This window comes from Vanellus vanellus (assembly GCF_965231255.1).
Source record: "Vanellus vanellus genome assembly, chromosome: 5".
Classification (NCBI taxonomy): domain Eukaryota; kingdom Metazoa; phylum Chordata; class Aves; order Charadriiformes; family Charadriidae; genus Vanellus; species Vanellus vanellus.
Window position 1 is genome coordinate 76455742 of NC_138910.1, and position 19749 is coordinate 76475490.

The 19749-nt window shown below is 60.6% G+C and overlaps 2 protein-coding genes across 3 annotated transcripts; both read left to right on the forward strand.

Moving 5' to 3' along the window:
• Positions 1–261: 261 nt before the first annotated feature.
• ACOT11 (acyl-CoA thioesterase 11) lies at positions 262–15621 on the forward strand. Of its 2 annotated transcripts, none has more exons than XM_082483800.1 (16): positions 262–278; positions 5923–6121; positions 7051–7120; positions 10226–10286; positions 10515–10616; positions 11140–11275; positions 11574–11730; positions 12095–12214; positions 12302–12446; positions 13413–13468; positions 13603–13669; positions 13747–13830; positions 13946–14079; positions 14448–14579; positions 14656–14782; positions 14873–15621. In XM_082483800.1, exons 2-16 carry the CDS (start codon positions 5983–5985, stop codon positions 15026–15028), a joined length of 1686 nt encoding a protein of 561 aa, XP_082339926.1. In that variant the 5' UTR covers positions 262–278; positions 5923–5982; the 3' UTR covers positions 15029–15621. The 2 variants fall into 2 exon arrangements, with proteins under 2 accessions (XP_082339926.1, XP_082339925.1); XM_082483799.1 differs by lacking the exon at positions 262–278 and adding an exon at positions 4155–4438.
• Positions 15622–18677: 3056 nt separating this feature from the next.
• Positions 18678–19606, forward strand: TMEM205 (transmembrane protein 205; the record flags this gene model as incomplete). Its single annotated transcript, XM_082483948.1, has 3 exons — positions 18678–18807; positions 18908–19071; positions 19307–19606. 3 exons carry the CDS (start codon positions 18678–18680, stop codon positions 19604–19606), a joined length of 594 nt encoding a protein of 197 aa, XP_082340074.1.
• Positions 19607–19749: the final 143 nt, after the last annotated feature.

Genomic DNA, 19749 nt, shown 5'->3' on the forward strand with positions numbered 1-19749 from the left:
GGCGTAGCATCGTCCAACTTGCAAACCTCCGGAGCGCCGGCCATTTTCCGGGCACGAGCAGATTTGCCAAGCGCTACCTTAAGAAAAGTTATGCGTGACTATATTTAAGGAAGCCGGGGGTGTGTGCTGGCCCCGTCCCAGGGCCCTGCGCCAGCCTTGGCCTTGACGCCCGCGCCGGGTGCCGGCCGTGCGCGCGCGCGCAGGTGTCCGGACGCTTCTCCGTCGAGCCAGCCATCGCCTCGCCGCCGCCCGCAAATGCTCAGCTTCTTCTGGCTGAGGTGAGGGCTTGGGGGGGGAAGGGAGGCTGGGGACGATGGGGACAAGGGGGGGGACACCCTGGGGCTGGGTGAGCAGGAGCCACCGTCCAGCACTGCTGCGGAGACTTCCATGTCCTGGCTTGTGTCCCCCCCCAGATCGTTCTAGGTGTGCCAGGAGGGATGCTGGGGGTGGTGGTGACGTTGGCTTGAATCAACCTTTTTTTGCTTAAAAGGGGGGGCAGATATTTGGGAAGGAGGGGCACAGGGCTGCCGGGAACACCGGTGTCATGGGGAGGGCAGAGGGATACACCGGGGCTGGTCAGGGCAGCGTGGGTGGCCAGATGAGGTGGGTGGCACCATGATGTGGTGGTCACCACCCTGGTGGTTTCCACCCCGGTGGTCTCAACTGAGGTGGTCTCGACCATGGTGACCACCACAGTTGAGACCACCAGGGTGGAGACCACCACGGTGGAGAGCACCATGGTCTCCACTGTGGTGGTCTCCACCATGGTGGTCTTGGCTGCAGTGGTCTCCGCTATGGTGGTCTCCAGCCTGGTGGGCTTGACTGTGGTGGTCTCAACCGCGGTGGTCTCGGTGCTATGGCAGTCTTCTCCCTGGGGAAGCCGTAGGTGGCAGGTCAAAGGTGCTTTGGCTGGGCGATGCTGTTGTTGTCCCCACGCTCCTGAAGTTTGGCCCCAGCAGTGTTTGCAGCCGTAACGGGGTGCTGCCTGGCTTCGCTCTCCCCCTGGGCTGGAGGCAGCAGTGCCAGACCTTTGTTCCCCAGAACACTCCCTGGGGGGACTTTGCCCCCGTGCCGGCAAACCAGCACCAGCCTTCCTGGGAGCCTCCTGGGACCTGCAGAAAGCGGCTGGGGAGGGGCATGGACGAGGCTGGGGGCTGCAGGCACGGCCAAGGCTGGGGATGCTTCACCCAGCGTTCAACTGAGGGGTGGAGGGGGATGTGACGGGGCTGGAGGGGACCCCACTGCGCTTGCCCTGAGCGAAGGTTTCCCACGGTTGGTGGATGTAAAACCAGAAGCCCCTCGTGAAGGGGACTGTCCTTGCAGCCCTCCGCTGCCTTTGGCCCTCAGCTTGCACTCTCCTGGCGCCATGCCTTGTTTTGCTCCGTGAAACCCTAGAGAAACCATGACGTGTGGTCCCAAAAATACCACTCACAGGGTGTCCTGGCCTTCTGGGCTGGCCACCCTCCTTGGTTCCCAACGAGACTTGCCACAGGGAGCTGCTGCATCTCCGTGTAGTGTCGTGACCCAGTGATTCGGTCCCTCTCGTCCCAGCAGGGCCACCATCCTGATGGCCCTGCAAAGGAGCTGGCAACCCGCACCTGAGCGAGCGCCGCGGGTCTCATCCTGGGAAACACACTCCATCCCGGTGGGCATGGGGTGATGGAGCTGAGCCTGGGTGAGCACCTCCAACCACTGCTCGCCAGTGGGGTCCTTGCTGGAGGGGACATCTCCCCTTGCACAAAACCTGCCTGTCCCATCCCCAGGAGCAACGGGGCTTTGGTGCTGCTGGCAGTGGGACTGGCGGGCCAGGTCTCGGGGGAAGGAGCGCCCTCGCTGCCCCGTCGAGATGGCAGAATTTCCCAAAGTAGGTCAGGTTAATTTTTTAAAGCGTGCAGATTTGCTTGTTACCATGGATATTGCTCAATTATACACCAATAATCCCCCATGAGAACTTCATTGTCGCCGCTTTCCTCCCGCTCCCCCCCCCCCTTTTTCTTTAAATATTCCCAGGGAGGGGTGAGGATGTGCCGAGGGGCTGAGGTGGGGATAGGAGACCAGAGCCTGGCGAGGGAAAATGGGGGTTTGGTGTTTGGGGCCGACTCGAGGTGTGGGGCTGCCCCGCTCTGCCCAGAGCCCCCCCATAGCCCAGCACCCGAGACCCTCACCCCAGCTTCACCCTCATACCTTCCTCCCATCTGCTGCTTGGGGATGGCTAGAGCAAACACCCCGCTTCCAGCGGGCTCGAGGATTTGGGGGAAAAGACCGCTCTCCTGCATCCCCACCCGGCAGCGTCACGGGGGCTGCGGGACCCGAGGGGGTTTTGCAGTGGAGGCTCCCCCAGGCTGATGGTCCCCCAGTGATTTTTCTGGAGGCCAGCACCCAGTTCAGCAGCGGAGACCGTCCCCGCAGCGTCGGTGCTGTGGGACACCTCCCTGCCAGGGTATAGGAGAACAGTGGGGTGCCATGGGGTCCCTCTCCCCCATATTTTTGGAGCCATTGGGGTGTCTTCACCTCCATCCTACCCCCCTGGTTTGCTCTGCAGGCTTCTTCCGCCTTCGGCAGTGCAGGAAGAGAGTGTGGCAGGAGGCAAGAAAAATATTCTGCTGGAAGGCTTTTTTTTCTAATGCAAACTTTTTTTTTTGGGGGGGGGATAGAAGTGGGTCACTCGAGGGGTGACAGAGTAAGAGCATCATCGCCTGGGTACTGCATCCCGTTGCCATGGTGACCCGAGGGCTGCATCAGTCAACAGCTTTAAAAATATGACAGTTGAGTGAGGCTGAAGATTTTAATGAGGACAGACACTTGCTCGCTTAGTTTCGATAACCGAATACTCTATAAATACCCACTGGCTGAATGGTTCCGGGTCTCTGGAGCGCGTTTGCGATGTGTGGACAGGGTGCTCCCCTTCCCTGGGCAGATCCCCGTGTTGCAGGGTGGGAGCATGGAAATAACGGAGAACCATGGATGCAAACCAGACAGAAACCAGACAGCTCTTTTTTTTTTTTTTTTTTTTTTTTTTCCCCTTCCTGCTAACCCAACCCAGGGGACAAGGTGACACGATTGCAGAGCCAGGAGCAGGTTTGGGTTTCCATAGTGTGGCCTGAGCCGTGTGTCCTCCGGTGTGTGACGGGGCCACCCGCGGCCACCGCCACCACCTTGTGCCCCGCAGTAAAGCAAACCTGGGGAGCAAACCCAGCTTGCTAAAGAGGAGTTCAACTCTTGCACCGGTCTCTCGCAGGGGTGGGTGAGCCGTGAGCGAGCTCCCAAACCTCAATAGCACGCCCAGAGAAGCGGTGGGGCTGGGGACAGCAAAGCCCGGCGCCGCCGAGGCAGAGGTGGGCGGCTTCGTAAGGCTCAGCGGTGCTCTTGTGTCCGTCGGTGCTCTGAGCACCCTCCCTTCCCGCTGACCACAACGGGTGCGCGCCGCGCGATGCCCCAACGCCGGCTGTTGCGAAGGGCTGACGGTGCAGGAGGCAAATCTGCAGCTTCCACTTTTTTGGACCAGAATCGGTCAGTCCCACGCCCTGGGGGAAGGAACTGCCACCGCCGGTTGGACCTGCGTGGGAGAGGGATGTTGGCTGGGACAGCTGAGGACACGCCAAGGGCCCGTCGGTGTTGTGTTTAAAAGCAAGCTGTAAATATAAAGCCTCTTCTTTTTGCTGCAGCTCTCACGCTGCCTTTCCTTGCAACGCCACCACCGTGTCCAGCCGGGACCCGGTCGCAGCGTGTGTGGCCGGGGACCCCGCGGGCACCCAAGGGCACACGGTGTCCTTGGGGGATGCCAGGGCATCGTGGGCAGAGGGGCCGGTGCAGGGCGCAGCGGCGTTGCCGGCGATGGGCGCTTCCCATTTGCTGCCCCCGGTACCACCCGCGTGCAGCGTGAGTCCTGCCCGCTGCCAAAAATACGCTCCCGGCTGTCTTGTGACCGCGACGGTGTCACCGTGCCGGCCGGGGGAGCTTCAAGACACAGCTCTCTGTCACGTGTAGCAACACGGGAAGTATTGACAGAGCCGAGGGATGGGCTGTGGCACCGTGTCCTGGGCTCAGTCCAGCACCCCAAAATAGCCGGAGGCCTTTCCACCGCAGCCGGCGAGCGCTGGACCTGACCCCCGAGGAATGGCAGGCGTGAACCCTGGGTCTGCCCTTCTCCGATTCGGCTCCGGTGGCGTGGGGAGGGGCGTCAGCGTGGGGCACGGGGACAAAGTGTGACAACCGCCGAGACGGCAGCTCTGCGGCAGACGACAGCTCTGCGGCACCCGCCACGCACGCTGCCTTGTCCCCGCTTGGGGGACAGTCACGGGTGTCCTCCACCCCCGGCTCTGCCGGTCCCGCTGTAACCGGAGCCACTCTTCTCCCTTCCAGGTGTCTCTTAAAAATGGTCAAGGAGAATATTGTAGTGCCTGAAGAGATCTTAAGCTTCTGTTGCAATGGCCTCCAGGTACCCCCCCCCCGTGCTGTGCAACTAACCCTGGGGCTCCCCGTTGTGCCGGCGGCTACTAACCGGGGCTGTGCTGGGCAGATGCCACCCTGTGCCGGGATTTGCTCCAGCAGCATCCCATGCCTTCCCCATCACCATCCCTGGCCTCTTGCTGGCTACCATGGGGTCAGGGCTCTTCCCACGGGGTTGCCGGCTTTTTCCCTAAAATTCAGAAATGGCAAGCACCGGGAAAACGACCGGTGGGAGCTCAGGCCGGGCTGGCTGCTCGCTTTGCAGCCGGCGGCTTTTGGAGCTCTTTGCATTTCTGGCTCGTGCCCCGGAGCCTGCCGGCTTCCCGAAATAGCTCCGTGTAGCCACCTCGGCGCGCTGGGAAACAGCTCGGGAGGTTCACAAAGGGGTTCGGAGCCCGCTGGAGGGGCTCCGGCGGCCGGGGGTCTGTCTCGCCGTGGGACAGGGGGGACCCTCCGCCGTAGGTTCGGCTAGCCGCGTTCACCACCGTCTCCGCTAAGCCGAGGTTTGTGCCGTTCCTGGGATGTCGTGTACCAGTAGCTATGGAAACAAGAGGTTAAACCCGCTAGAGAAAAATGCTATTCTGAGAGGCGGGGAGCTCAGGGTAGTCGGGAAAGCTTCATTTTCAGCACAAACCCCATCTTTAAAAGAAGCCGGGCAAACCAAAGGGCAAAGACGCTGCTGCAGCGGGGCTGTGGCAACGAGTGCTGTAAACGGGAGCCGCGGTGGGAGCAGAAAGCGGAAGGAAAGGCTGTAACGAAGCCCAGACGGCTCCTCGTGTCTCCCCAATTACTCACCAGGCTAACCGAGTTCACCCCTTGTGTAACGCGGCTCACTTGACGTCTAATCAGCTATTTTTCTTGCCGGCACAGCCACAGTACCATCCTCTCCCTCCCAACCCACCTCCCGCCGGGACGGCGGGCGGGAGCGCCTCTGCGCCCAACAAACTGCGAAGCCCATAAGGAACCGCGCAAATTATTGGCTGCGCAAATAACCCCAAACCAAAGATGCTTTCCTCCCTCCCCGTCTGCTTGTAGCAGCCAGGAAAAACTGCTTTTAGAGTTTCCTTTGGCAAAGCGTTGGGTGTTGGTGGAAGGCGCGGAGCATCGCAAGCCCTGGGAGCGCGAAAGCACCCTTCGCTGCGGCACCCTAAAAATGAAGCTGTCGGGAGAGCAAAATTCCTTCCCAGAGAACTGATTGACTTTGGGAGGGTTTTTTTTTTTTCACGGTTTTTGGGAGGAAGCAGCAGGGCTGGGTGATAAATGTCCTGGAAACAGGCAGTGATCATCCACGGAGCACTTTTTAGAGGTTTTTTTTTTGCCTTTTGGCTGTGAGCATCGTGTCTTTGGCGAGGGCTGGGTGGGTTTTGATGGTGCCTGAGGCTGTGGAGGGCTGGGGGTCCCGCTGGCGGGGGGAAGGGGGTCCGCGTGGGCATTTTCCTCCCGTTTGGGTAAACGGAGCCCTTGTCCCTGCAGGGCTCGACCTCTCCGCCACGTGCCCGGGAGCCAGGGGAGCGGGAGGAGGCACCGGGGGCCATGGCGAGCCCCTCGCCCCCCCGCAACCCCACCGAGGTGCAGATGAGCCAGCTGGTGCTGCCCTGCCACACCAACCACCGCGGCGAGCTCAGCACCGGCCAGCTGCTCAAGTGGATCGACACGGCCGCCTGCCTCTCTGGTAAGCCGTCCTCTCCCGCCGGAGCCATCATCCCGCTGGGCCGGGAGGGAAGGGCCATGGCGGTATCCCCCAGGAGTCGGCTCATCGGCAGCGTGCCCGGCGGTCCAGCGCTGTCCCTCGGAGCTGACGCCAGCTGGGGACCCACGTCATGCCATTTTGCTGAGTAATTAGAGAGCGAGCGGGAGCAGGACGAGAAGGGGAGGAGACGTGCGCTGCAGCACACACGCTTGCTCGGGGACGGATCAAAATTGATGTCTGCTTCTCCCCAAACGCTGCCCTTTGTTTTTGCCTGCTGCGCAGGGCACGGCAAGACCCGGCTGGTGACGTCCCTGGCATCCCGGCAGTGGCCGGAGAGCTCCGCCGGACGGGGCTGAGCTCCTCCGCTCCGTAAGCAGCGATGGAGCTGGCCGGTTCGGCCGCCCTGCCGAGCACGCCGTGGGTCGCTGAGCGTAACAGGGAGGTTATGGCAGGAAAACGGGTGCCATTCTGTAGTTTGATGAAGTCCCCAGAGCAATTTAGCAGTTTGAGGTTCCCGGAGTCCCAAGGGAAAGCCGGAACGGCAAGATGGATTTAAAATATTTGCTGCGTACAGGAAGATGCTATCGGCTGCCTGTGCATCCCCGCAGCGGCTGAAAGCAGGGAGGGAAGGCAAACAGCAGGGCAGCCTGCCTCCTAGCTACAACACACACTCCAAACCCTTAAAACATTTGGAAACCCACCCTGCTACGGGGTGGAGAAACCCCAAACTCCCCTCTCATCCCCTGCAAACGCGGCGGGCAGGCACGAGCAGGGAAAGGGACGCCGGCCGGGGTGTTTCGCCGGCATCACCAGCCCCGGGACAGGGCCTGCGGGGTGGAGGAGCCGGTGTGCCCCTCGCACGCTCGGCGTGTCGCTGCGGGTACCTGATGCATTTTTGTTTTCCTTTCCAGCCGAGAGACACGCCGGCTGCCCGTGCGTCACGGCTTCTATGGATGATATCTATTTTGAGCATACCATTAGGTAAATACTCGGCTCTCCCTGCGGGGCATGCGCGGGGCGGGCGGGTGGGATTTTTCCCCTCTGCCGGGTGCAACGTGGGCGGTGGGGATGGAGCCGGGACAGGGAGCAGCGTGTTTGGGAGGAGAGGAGATGCGGTGGCGGTGCCAGGCTGACGGGGCAGCCAGGGATCGGGGCTCCGGCTCCGCCGCGGGGCCGCGGGGCGCCCGTCTGCTCTGATTTATCTGCTGTCTGGGGAGCTCCTGCTGGGTTGGCTTCCCGGTATTTCCCCCGACTCCAGCTCCTCCCTGGCTTTGTTCAAGAAACAGCTCTGACTTAGTGCTCTGGAAAAGTTGAGTCTTGCAAATCGTGCCTCTGCAGCCGCCGTGTGGGTGGCTGGCGTGCGGTGGGGCTCACCCACCGGGTGCTGGGGGAAGCGGGACCTCCCTGCACATCGCTTTGTGAGATGCGCCAGGCTGAGCTTTGCCCGCCCGAAATCCCCTCCCCAGCTTGTCCTGGCAACCCCAGGGTGCTGCCACCCCAAGGGACGCAGCCCCTGGGCTGCAGGGGTTGCAGAGGACAATGTTTCTCCTGATCTGAGGGTGTTGTGGCACAGAGGGGGACCTGCACCCTCCCAGGGGTCTGCCCTCATCTGTTGCAGGCTCCCAGTATTGAGATCATTCCCACCAGGCGTAGATCTTACATTCCCAGGGTGGTCTCCTCTACCACCCCTGGTGAGCCCAGGTGGTGCCACCAACCGTTACTCAACTCTCAGAGCCCCCATAACCCTCCATGTAGGGGGGGACAACTGTCTGCTCACACCCCGGGTACCACCTCAGGGGGCTCGGCGGGTGTTTTGGCACAGGGTTTTGTTGCACCTACACAGGTGCCTGTGTGCCGGCAGAGGGGTTTTTGGCACCCCCATCCCCTGGGGACCTGCTGGCTGAAGGCTGGCCTGGCCGAGCAAGCCGTGCCACACAGGATTCATGCTGCTTGGAAGCTCCCATGCAGGGGACACATGTCTGCCCGCTGAGGACGGAGGCCAGTGCGGGCACCCAGGACTGGCGTTGGGGTCCCAGGCTGTCGGCTGGTCTGCTTGGTGCCGAGAAGCCCGACTCGCTCTTGGCTTTCACTGTCATCCCCAGGAAAACTCTCACTTTCTCCGTCTCACACCGACGTCACGGTGCTGGCGGGTCGGCACGCCACCGGCAGAGGCCGGGGTGCCCGTGGGGTGGCACCACCAGGGTCGATGCCCTGCGCTGAGCGGGCACAGAGGGTGCCGTGCCCGGCACCGCGTGGCTCCAGCTGCCGGGGCAGCTTTGCCTGGGAAGTTTTTCCCCGTGGGTATCGGGAGTGGGAGGATGGACCTGAGCCATGCTTCCAGGGCTCTAAATGAAGCCGGGCACCGTTCCGAGATGTCAGGGAATTAGTGCGGCTCCCGGCTCGGATCCCGCTCGCCGTGGTCTGGCTGATGCTCCGCACACGGGGCCTGGCGGGTTTTTCCCGCAGAGCTGTTTGAAGGCAGAGGGAGCTTAGGGTGGTGTTCGCGTCGGGTGCTCCCCATCCCTCAGCCCTGCCGCGTGGAAGTGCAGCCTCCGGGGAGGACTGCACATGAGTTCGTGTGGCTTTCATGGCACCGGCTTGTGCCGTTTGGTGAGGAGAGAGAGGATAAGGTGTTTTGGGGGCTGGAAAATAGACAGTCGGGGCTGCCAACGTGCCCGCCCTTGCATGCCCCTCGCTGCAAACCCAGCCGGAGCATCCCCGCTCCGGCCTCGCCGTGCCACCGCTTCCTTCATCTCTAACCCTCTCCCTCCCGTCTTGCTTTTTCTTTTCACACCAGCCAGCCGTATATAAACCCTCCTGGGCAGCGGGACGGGAAGAGTGGTGTCCGGTACGGACGTTTGCAGCCGTAGAGCGGCCAGCGTAACGCAGCGCTGCCGTGAGTCGGGAGCATTAACCCCACTGATGTGGCACCGCCCGGGAGGTGCACGGAGGCTGCTCATGTAACCCCACTAACGTTTCGGCATGCTGCTGTGGGCCCAGGGTTGCCACTGGGCTCGGGGTCCGTGCCAGAGGATGGCCGGAGGCACCATCCCAGCCTCGCACCGTCCCTGCTCCAGCCAGAGCCAACGTGCAAAGCGTGTCGCGTAGCCGAGATGATTGTGGTTGTTTGAAGCCAGAAGTCATGGATGGGGTGAGGGGGAAGGTACGGTGCCAAAGCACACGCTGACTCTTCCTCGCTTCTGTTTTGAGCCCTCTACGGTGCAAACCTGCAGTGGAGGTTATAGGGTTTATTTTTCCACTGAGTCCATTGGTCTCTTTTAGGGGATGAGGAATATTCCTGATTTAATAATGCATTTGGTAAAGACTCTGTTTGCTGTCAGTGTCGCCAATAAGCTGCATTTGCTCATTTGGTTGGTACCAGTCTGGAGTCGGTTCAGCTGCAGAGCTGAAGCTGTCTGCGTGTTTACTCTGAAGCCTACTGAAGGCGCAGAGGAGAGCTCCTGGACTCTGCGAGCAGCAGTTCGCTGCCAGCAGATGTTTCATGTGAGAGATGGTGCAAAATGCCCCTGGCCGGATCCTGCCGCCTGCTGTCTCCCAGTATCCTAAGGTGTCTGTCGCTGGGAGGCTGTGGAGAGGAGGAGGGACGGGAGCAGTCAAGGTGCCTGCAGCTTTGGTGCTGCTGCTGCCACCAGCCGAGGGCCTGTGGGGACACCCCATGGGTGCCACCATTGTGCAGGAAAGCACATGCGAGGCTGGAGGCGCCGTTTGCTCTGGCAGGAGCGTGCGTGCCCACATGGCGGGGGGTGCCAAGCAAACCTCAGGCGCTTCTGTTCCCCTCAGGTGTCCCGGCAGCACCCCAGACCTGAGGATCCGTTTGCACATAGAGGCTCAGGGTGACATCTCACTACCAGGCTGGACACCTGCAGGCTGCCGTGATGGGGGTGGTGGTGGTGGTCCCCATGTCCTGCCGGCTATGCTGGCATGTCCCCACTGTCCCAGTCAACCGCTACCGCAGCAGGCGGTGAGCCGTAACGCTGCGTCACCTCGGCAGGGAGATATGTGGGATAACCGTGGGCTGCCATCCCCGCTAACCTCGGCGCGCTTTCTCCTCTTTCTCTTTTGCAGCGTCGGGCAAGTTGTCAACATCAAAGCCAAAGTGAACCGAGCCTTTAACTCCAGCATGGAGGTTGGTGTGCCATCCCCAACCTTCCCCCCCGGCCTCCCAGCCCCTATCCCCCCATGGCATGCACCCGTCCCCGCCAGCCGCGTGCGCCCGTTCACTGCCACCGAATCCTCCTCCCGCGGTTCCCAGCTTTGATCTGGTGTGTGGGCCCCATCCTGCTGTGCTTGGGGGGGGGGATGCGGGTTCCCGGGGAGCAGAGCCGGCTCTCAGGGGTGCTGTGCCCTCTCCCAGGTGGGCATCCAGGTGAGCTACGAGGACCTGTGCAGCGGGAAGCACTGCAGCATCTGCAAGGCGTACGCCACCTTCGTGGCGCAGGGTCCCTCCGGCAGCAAGGTGAGCGGCGGCCGGTGGCTGGGGGGGGGGCGCTCAGGTGGTCCCTGCGCAGGGACAACGAGGAAATGGCCTCTCTGGGGAGAGCTGGGCTGGGCTTTTCATCGTGGCATGTGCCGTCGCTTCGTGGCTATCTGCACACAATCGAGTCGGTGCTCCGTTATCCCACGTGGTGGGGGGGTACCGGGGCTCTCGGCTTGCTCTGGGCATGGAGGGCACCCACCCGATGCTGCCGTCCCCTCCTCTGTGCCCGGGAAGGGCAGGGATGTCCCTCCCTGCCGGCGCTGTGGGACGGCTCCTTGGCACTGGAGTCCATCCCTGCCGTATGACGCCTCCCAGGGCATCCCTATCCAGCTGAAGGAGCCGTTTGCCCTCTGGCCCCTCCGTGAGCGGCTGTAATATAACCCACGTAGCTCCGACACATGTTCGGTGGGACATATGGTGCTATAGGAGCGCATGCTGGTGCCCGAAGGAGCCCTGCCTTCTCCTGCAGCGGGACTGCACCCTGCCCGTGTCCCCTTCGCAGGTGAAGCTGAAGCCGCTGACCCCGCAGACAGAGGAGGAGAAGATAGAGCACAGCATCGCCGCCGAGCGCCGCCGCATGCGGCTGGTCCACAAGGACACCCTCAAGGACCTCCTCACCCGCAGCCCCCGTGAAACCGGTACCGTGTCCTGCAGCCAGGGCTGCCAGCCCCAAAATAGCCCCGACACCCACCGGTGACACAATCCTTCCTCACCGGGATGCTGGGGGGGGTTAAGAGTAGTTTGGGGTAGTTTGGGGATCACCCGGCCATGGAGGGTGGTGTCAGCCCCACCATCCAGCACCCCCAAGCCAGGAGGTATGGGGGGGTGGTGGTGTTGATGCAGTGGGAGGGCGGCTGTGGGGAGAGGATGTGAGGAGGGCTGATGGGTCTCCCCGACCGGAATGCTGAATTCCGTTCTCCCCCCCCCCCGCGGCAGAGCTGGAGACGCGGGATGGCAGCGTGGTGGTGCCGGCGGAGAAGACGCGGGTGGAGAGTGTGGAGCTGGTGCTGCCCCCACATGCCAACCATCAAGGCAACACCTTTGGTGGGCAGATCATGGCCTGGATGGAGAATGTGGCCACCATCGCAGCCAGGTGACCCACCGGGGATCTGGGGACAGGGGGGGATGGCGTGACTGGAGGGGACACGCAGCCAGGGCAGCATCCAGCTGGGTTGGTCCACAGATGGGTTGTGGGGACCCTCCAAAGGGATGGTGTCCAGCACATCACCCTTGGGCCATGCCATACAGGGAGTCACGCGGGTCAATGGTGCTGGAGGACCCAGCGAAGGGTTCACACTCACCACACTCTAATTATTGTGCCTTCTCATGGCTGGTTTTGGCGGTTGAAATCCAGGGGTGACATTTTTGGGGGTGCCCTCAGCTCTGGCTGGGACAGGCAGGGTGCGTGGGGCTGGCAGGGTGCCGCAGCCGGGGGGTGACGCCTGCGCCCCCCGCAGCCGGCTGTGCCATGCCCACCCCACGCTGCGGGCCATCGAGATGTTCCACTTTCGGGGACCATCGCAAGTCGGGGACCGCCTGGTGCTCAAAGCCATCGTCAACAACGCCTTCAAAAACAGGTGGGTGCCGGCGGTGGGGGGTCCCCATCCCACCCTGCCAGTGGCTCTCCGCACCCTCACCCCTTCTTTTCCACACTCTCCCCCCAGCATGGAGGTGGGGGTCTGCGCCGAGGCGTACGGCCAGGAGATGTCCGTCAGCCGAAGGCACATCAACAGCGCCTTCATGACCTTCGTGGTGCTGGACCAGGAGGGCCGGCCCCGCACCCTGCCCATGGTGGCACCCGAACCGGGGGTAAGGACGGGCAGGGCTGGCTTCTCCCCGCCGCGGTGGCATGGGACCCCCGGGAATCCCCCTTAGCCCTGGAAGGCTCTCGGATTCACGGCGAAACAAATGCAGTTTTATGCTGCTGGAAATCAAATTGCTCGATAGCAAGTGTGAATTAAATTGATTGCTCGGTATAGCTAATAATAAAATAAACCCCTTGGCTGGGCAGAGACGGAATCGTGTTAGCCATGCAAGGCTTAACAGAGCATTGCCTGCAAGTTGGAGCTCATCTTTTCTGTAATTTAGGGGAAAGAATGCAAACCTTTTAGGTTGTTTTTACCTTCCAAAGCACTCCGATCCGTAATTTGCTCGGATCCAAATATTTGAGAAAAATCTGTCACGCGAGCACGGCAGCGAAGCAAACACCTGCGCGCCTCGGGGCACGTTGTGGCATGAGCGAGCGATGGCATCGCCTTCTCCTGGGCTGATCCGTGCCCACCTGCCTGATTCTTTTGGGGCCTTAAAACCGGGAGTCTTCTCCCACCCTGTGGAAGAGAATCTCATGGCCGGAGCTGCGCTCCCTGAAACCGCTTCTCCGCCTGCTTTAAAGCACTGCGCTATGGCTTTCTTTGAAATAAATAAGCTGCTTTTTTGGGGGGGGGTTATTCCCCGAGAGGGGACATTTGCACGTGCTAGGGGATGCAATTTGTGTTTCAGCGGCTGTTTGCGGCTCTGCAGCAGGCGCGAGGGTTTTTTCCTAATGTGCCAGTGCCCGTCGCATAATCGCAGCCAGCGGCAGCGATGCCAAAACAGCTCACGGTTAATCACTAACCACCTCTGCCGGGGGGGGCAGGCAGCGAGCGCAGGGGCTTTTCACTGCTGAATGTTTTACCTGTTCCCCAAAAGATATCTGTTTTGGTTTGTCTTGTTTGTTTTTTTTTTTTTTCCCCCATCCTTTTTCTATTAACCCAATGCGCTTTTCCCGTTTATCAGGAGGGAGAGAGGAGGTACAGAGAAGCCAGCGCTAGGAAAAAAATTCGGCTGGACCGGTGAGCGGAAACAGCAAGCGGGATGCGGGGAGGGAGGAGAGTCGGGGGGGGGGGGGGGCTCAGCACTGGGGTACAGGGACAATCTGTGGGTGGTTTGTGTCCCACCATAAGGGAAATCGTTCCCTTTCCTGCAGAAAATACGTCGTCTCCTGCAAACAGACGGAGGTGCCGCTCTCCGTGCCCTGGGACCAAAGCAACAAGGTAGGGTGCTGCCCCGGGGGGAGTCGCTGCCTCCTGTCCCCCCCTTTCCTGCCCCTGACGTGCCGCCCCTGCCCCAGGTTTATCTGAGCTACAACAACGTCTCTGCGCTGAAGACGCTCGTAGCCAAAGCGAACTGGGCGCTCGCCAGAGAAAAGGAAAAGGTACTAAAACCTGCCCCGTCCCCCCCCGAGCTGCTTCTCGCCCCCAAAGTGTGGGCAACCCCGGGGGGCTCGGTGGTGGCCAACGCGTCCCAGCCCATGCCCTGTGCTCCCCGAGGTGCGGATGTACACGCTGGAGGAGGACAAGTTCCTCTCCTTCCGCATCGAGATGTCGGTCCGCATCGCCGCCGGCCGAGCCTTCTCCCTGCTCTCCGACCTGCGGCGCCGGCACGAGTGGGACAGCCACTACGCGTGAGTGCTGCGGGGCTTCCCGGGGGCGCCCGGCCCCTTCCAAAACCCACATCCTTGAATTTGTTGAGAAACATCCCTTCGGGCTTTCCTGGGAGCAAGCGTGTTGCCCCGGAGCCGTGATCGCTCCTAGAGACCGTGCGTCCCTGTCCCAGCTCCCCCTGGGCTGATGGCTGCACTTTGCTGCAGAAAACACCTATTTTGGGCCCCCTCTAAATATTTTGCGTACGGTGGTGGGCACACTGTCGTGGTTTAGGCCAAATCCACCACTGGGGACCCGAGGGACCCCAGATGGGACCGACTTACAGCCCTGGCCCTGGACTTGGGGGCCACAGCGGGGTTTCTCTGACTGGTCCCCTCCCACCTCACAGGAGTGCTGAGCTCGTCCAGCAAGTAGACAACGATGACATGATCTACCACGTGGTGAGCCATACGCTCAGCCGCGAGAACAAGCCGCAGGACTTCGTCATCCTGGCGTCCCGACGGAAACCCTGCGGCAAGGGGTAACCATCCCCCTCCCCGACCCCCTGCTCCCCGCCGGCCGGGCCACGCCGGCTCACCGGGCTCTCTCCTCCCCAGGGACCCCTACGTGGTGGCCTTTCGGTCAGTGACGCTGCCCACCCACCCTGCCAGCGCCGACTACACACGGGGGGAGACGCTCTGCTCCGGTTTCTGCATTTGGCCGGAGTCGGAGGAGACGAGCAAGGTGGGAATCTGCGGCTGTGCCACCTGCACCCCATGGGGGAGGCTCCTCCATCCCCATGTGCTCCTACTAACCATCTCCTGTGCCCGGCAGGTGGCTTACTACAACCAGGCTACGCCGGGGTACCTCAACTATGTCACCACCAACGTGGCGGGACTGTCCTCCAACTTCTGCGCCACCTTCGAGGCCTGCGAGAAGTTCCTGCTGAAGAACAAGGAGGACCTGATCATGCGGCTGCAGGAGCTCTAGAGCCGCGGTACCCCTGCTGACAGACGGACAGACAGATGAGGAGGCACCTCGGTGGCGGAAGGGGACATGGGATGGTGGCGCCCAGACCCTGCTTTGGCCTGAGTGAGGTCCCAGGAGCTGGGGTGGAGGGACACCACTGTATCACTTCACCCTTTGCACTGACCTATCATGTCTTTTCTTCTTCCCTTTATTTTTTTTTTTAATTTAGAAATTTTATAAGCTGATGTACAGGACTTGGTTTTCTAGTTCACTTAATGCTACTTGAATCTTTATATGATCCAATGTCTTCCTAAAACAGATTTGGGTTTTTTTGTTGGTTTTTTTTTTTTACTATTTTCTTTATGGAGGAAACTGGTTCCTTTGAGGCAGTGAATGGGGAAGAGCGGCAGTGATGTGGGGAGGGTGCCCTATCCCTCCCCGGCGCAGGGGTGGCCGACGGAACATCCCGCTCCCCCCACGGCTGCCGGGTGCTGCTCCTCATCCCGAGCGGGGCTGGCAGAGAGCCAAAAGAGCCCCACTGGGCTGACATCCCACCCCCCGGGGCTGTGGAAGGAGTGGCAATAAAAATGCATTAAAAGGAAAAAAAATATCTATATGTACTTTAGGTGAGCGCCCTCTCTGGGGGTTCGCTGTGCCGGGTTGGCAAGCGGGGGGGTAGGGGTCGCTCGTCCCCATCCGTTGGGTCCACCAACACTTTGAGCTGTAAACCCCAAAATGCCTCAGGGGCACTGAAAAAGCAAAAAAAAAAAAAAAAAGACAAACCCAAACCGACAAACCCAAACCTTGTTTCCCGAAGTCTGAGTAAAGCTACCAAGGACGTGAGGAGTAGGTGCCGGCAGATGCTGAACCCCAGAGCCTCAAAGGCTTCGGCACCCATCCCTAATTGCCCCAAGCACTAATGACCTGAGTGCCTCCAGGGGTGTTTTGACCCCTCCCCCCGCAGCTGCTTTGATGGCAGCACAGAACTGTTTCGCAGATGTCCCCAGCAGTGAAGGATGGGGTTAGGACCATTGCAAAGACCTTGCTGCCAACCTGCTTCTCCCTGAGATGCTCCGGGAAAGCCACCGAAATGCAGCACGGGTGAGGGTGGCAGCGCTGCTCATCAGTCACACCCCAGGGGACAAGTGGCCCTCGGCCATTGCCGGCTGAGAGCCCCCTCCCGGGCTGTCCCGGGGTCACGTAGCCAGAGGATTTTCTGATGGCGTTGAGGTTTGTGACAGGTTCGCTGCCTGCTGGGAAGGGAACGAGCCCCGGGCGCCCTCGGGCAGGCAGAGCTGCGGGCGCAGCAGGTCGGACGTGCGGCAGCCGTGGCCTTTGCCAGCTGAGCCCCCCTGCGCTTAACCCCCAGCGGGGTTATTTTGCAGAACAAGCGATGGCGATGCCGTGCTCGGGGTAAGATGAGATCGTGGAGCACCAGGAATGAGCGCAAGGTCTTTTCCAGGCACCACAGGGTGTTTTCTCCCTCTCTGCACCACCCAGTCCCTAGAAAGGCGCTTTGCCACCCAAACTCTCCATCCCATCTACCAGCAGAAGGAACCGTCTGCCCCTCTCCCCGTGGGCGCCGGCCGGCGACTCCCACCCCCCCCGAGCTCCTAATCTCTGCCCTATCTCCGATCATAAACACCTCCGCGCAAGGCCTGGCACGGCGCTGCCCCGACCTCCCCCTGCAGCGCTATCGCCGCCAGATAAAGCCGTCTCAAGTCAAATGTGGTACAAAACATTCAATTTTTTATAGGGCTCTCTTATCTCCTGAAACTCGGAGCAATCCTGCCTTTTTATCACTGGGATGCGAGCCATCCTTTCTACTTATCGTTAGAAATTGCTGCTGCTTGATTAAGTGGAGGGAATGATGTATTCGCCTGAACATTAAACTTTAACTGACCTCTCCTTCTCCTTAAGTATTGTGCTTTTTCCCGCTGCGAGGTCGCGGTCAGCCCTCTCCCCGGCCTGGCTGGGTCCCTGGGGGTGCAGGGTGATGGAGCGGGAGCGATTTGGGGGGCGATGGACGGGAGCGCACAACAGAAGAGCTGCAACGGTGCAAAGCATCTCCTGGTTTACGTGCAGGCAGGGGGAAAAAAAAAGGAAAATAAAATCACAGTCCAGCAGCATCTTCTGCTGGAGGGAATGATGGGGGAGTGAGCGGCGGAGCCAGACTGGGCAGCTTGGAGCGTCCCTGGAGCACCCGTCTCCAACCGCCTCGTCCCACAGTCAGCTCCCGGGGCTGGGAAGACCCGCTGGTGGGTGCACTGGAGCCTGTTGGGAGCAGCCTGCGCTTCCCAGCCTTTCCCAGAGCCCCCTGTTCGCCCTCCCCACCAAACGCACCGCTCTAGGGCCAATTTAGCAATCAATCACTGTTTTTCTTTTTCCCTAAAAAAAAAAAAAAAAAGAAATCACTGCAGAGTGTTACCCCCCGCTCCGAACAACCCTCCCTCCCGCCTGCGCCTTCTTTGCACGAAAACACCCAGCTGCCTTGCTGCTCTGGGCCGCTAATTCCCGCAAGGCGGCAAACGGTTTGGAAGGGTGGATCTAGGACCCCCGGGAGCGGGAGGGCTCCATGCCCGCTGCCCGCAGCACCCATCGCTGCCTTCCTGCACAAGGTGATGCAGGGAACAAAGCCCCAGCGAAGGACCACGGCTGCCTTCCCCGGGACCCCGCCATCGTGCAGCGGACTGGGCTGCTGGAGGATGGAGCAGGGGAAGCATCCCAGAATTGCCAAGAAGCTTTTTGGCAAAGAAAAGGCCATGAAGATTTCTGGGGATTTACAGGCCAGCGCTCCAGGTGGGATGTGAGCACCTTCTCCAGTACTTCTCCATCATGAGAAGGTTTCAAAGACCTGATTTTATAGATGCCTAAATAAATATATTAGAATCGCTATATAAAACCACTGTGTATTTATCTATTTTGCAGGGGCAGTGGGATGTAATTAGATGGCAGCGTCTCTCTCAAGGCCATCCCCGCTGTAATTCATGCCCCGCGGCGGCTGGCCGAGGGGAGGAGGGGGAATAAAGCAGGCAGCAGAATTGATGGGCTGCTCCCAGCAGTTTTGTTTTAATTAATTTCCGAAGCGCTCCTTGCAGCAGAGCGGGCAGCTCCTTCAAAGCCTCCTCCTCCCCGCCACTGCCCATGCTCTCATGCTTGTGCCACCGCAGGGTGCAGGGCAGCAGGGTGACCCCGGGAGCCAGCCTGGCTTCTTTGAGCCCTCCCCAAGGCTTTTTGGTTAAAGTGTGCAGAAACTGTTGCTGTTTTTAGACAGGGGGACTTTTCCCTGGCCAAGAGGCCTCTTTGATGGCCACAGCATGGGCAGGCATATCTGTCAGGGCTTTTCCTTTTCCCCTTTTTATTGATTCTCTGCTTGTTCCTGCTGCCAGGGGTCAGCCGGGGCTTTGGCTGGACTTTGCCTAAAGTCCACCCAAAATGATCGGTTACGAGGTGCTGACGCAGTGCCCCGCCCCTGAGATATCAGGGGTTTGAGAACTGGGTTTGCAGCCCGGTCGGGTGTGTGGTGGTGGGGCTGGGAAGGGGCTGTGCCAGCTCCAAAGCTCTTCCCGAATAAGCGGGCTTGTGAAGCTAAACTGCATTTGTCCTGCATCCAGCAAGGCGACGGCAGTAACAGCAGCTCAGCGCCGAATTTGGGGGCGGCTTGGCTGACATGGAGGGACCCGTCCCCAGCCAGGACACCGTGCAGACCGACACAGAGCCCTCCAACGCCATCAAAGTGCTGCACCTCCTTTTCCTCTCCACCTCCTGGGGAATGCAGATCTGGGTGACCTTCGTGGCGGGTAGGTTGCTGTCCCTGCACACCACCGTGGCTCTCTGCCCGGGGGGAAGCCCACGGGAGGGGGCTTTGCCCCAGGACCTACCTGTTCTCCCCCCTTGCAGGGTTTGTGATGGGCAGTCGCCTCCCTCGCCACACTTACGGCTTCATCCAGAGTGAGCTCTTCCCCTACTACTTCCACATCGGCTCCGCTTGCGCCTTCCTCAACCTGACGCTATTTGCCATGTATCACCCCAGCGAGCTGCTCAGCGATGAACAAACAGCCCAGGTAGTCTCCCACTTTAAAACGTGAGCTGGCCATAGCCTAAATTCCTTCCTCCACGGGGTCCCACTCCGCTCCACTGAGAGGTTTGGAAACTATGACGAGGTCCACACATGGCTCTGGTTAAAAGAAACCAGTTAGCATCCGGATTGCAGCGAGCCTTGCGTGTAAGAGGGGCTGGGGGAGAAATTTGACCCACCACATATGTGCGATGTTCACGGCGGGCATTGCTCCCCTGCAGATCGTTGTCTTCTTCGTTTGCGTTGCTGCTTCTGTGCTGAACACGCAGTGGTTTGGGCCGGTCACCTCGGACATCGTGGCAGACATGCAGCTCGTGGAGCGCAGCCACGGCCTCGGCCAGGAGGTCGGGTTGTTCGCCAGCAAGTCCTGCAGGCAGCTGCGTGCCTCCAACCCCGGCTACGGGCAGCTCTCCCGGCAGCTCAGCCTCTACCACGCTCTGTCCTCCCTCTGCAACCTCTGCTGCATCGCATGCAACGGCCTGAGCTTGTACTACTTGGCTGCCCGTCTCGCTGCCCTGTGAGAGCAGGACACCGCCAGGCGAGGGCTGGCGGGCCAGAACCACCACTCTGGGAAAAGGCAGCCGTCCTGCTGCCTCGTTGTAAAGTAATCCTGAGCTCCGGAGATTAAATTTTAGCATCCTCGGATAGAGATACTTGTAACTGT

Coding starts and splice junctions, on each gene's coding strand:
- ACOT11 (XM_082483799.1), top strand. CDS start 4,376: ATGGTCAAGGAGAATATTGTAGTGCCTGAAGAGATCTTAAGCTTCTGT. Junction 7,121..10,225: donor TATTTTGAGCATACCATTAG/GTAAATACTCGG, acceptor TCTCTTTTGCAG/CGTCGGGCAAGTTGTCAACA. Junction 14,080..14,447: donor GAGTGGGACAGCCACTACGC/GTGAGTGCTGCG, acceptor CCCACCTCACAG/GAGTGCTGAGCTCGTCCAGC.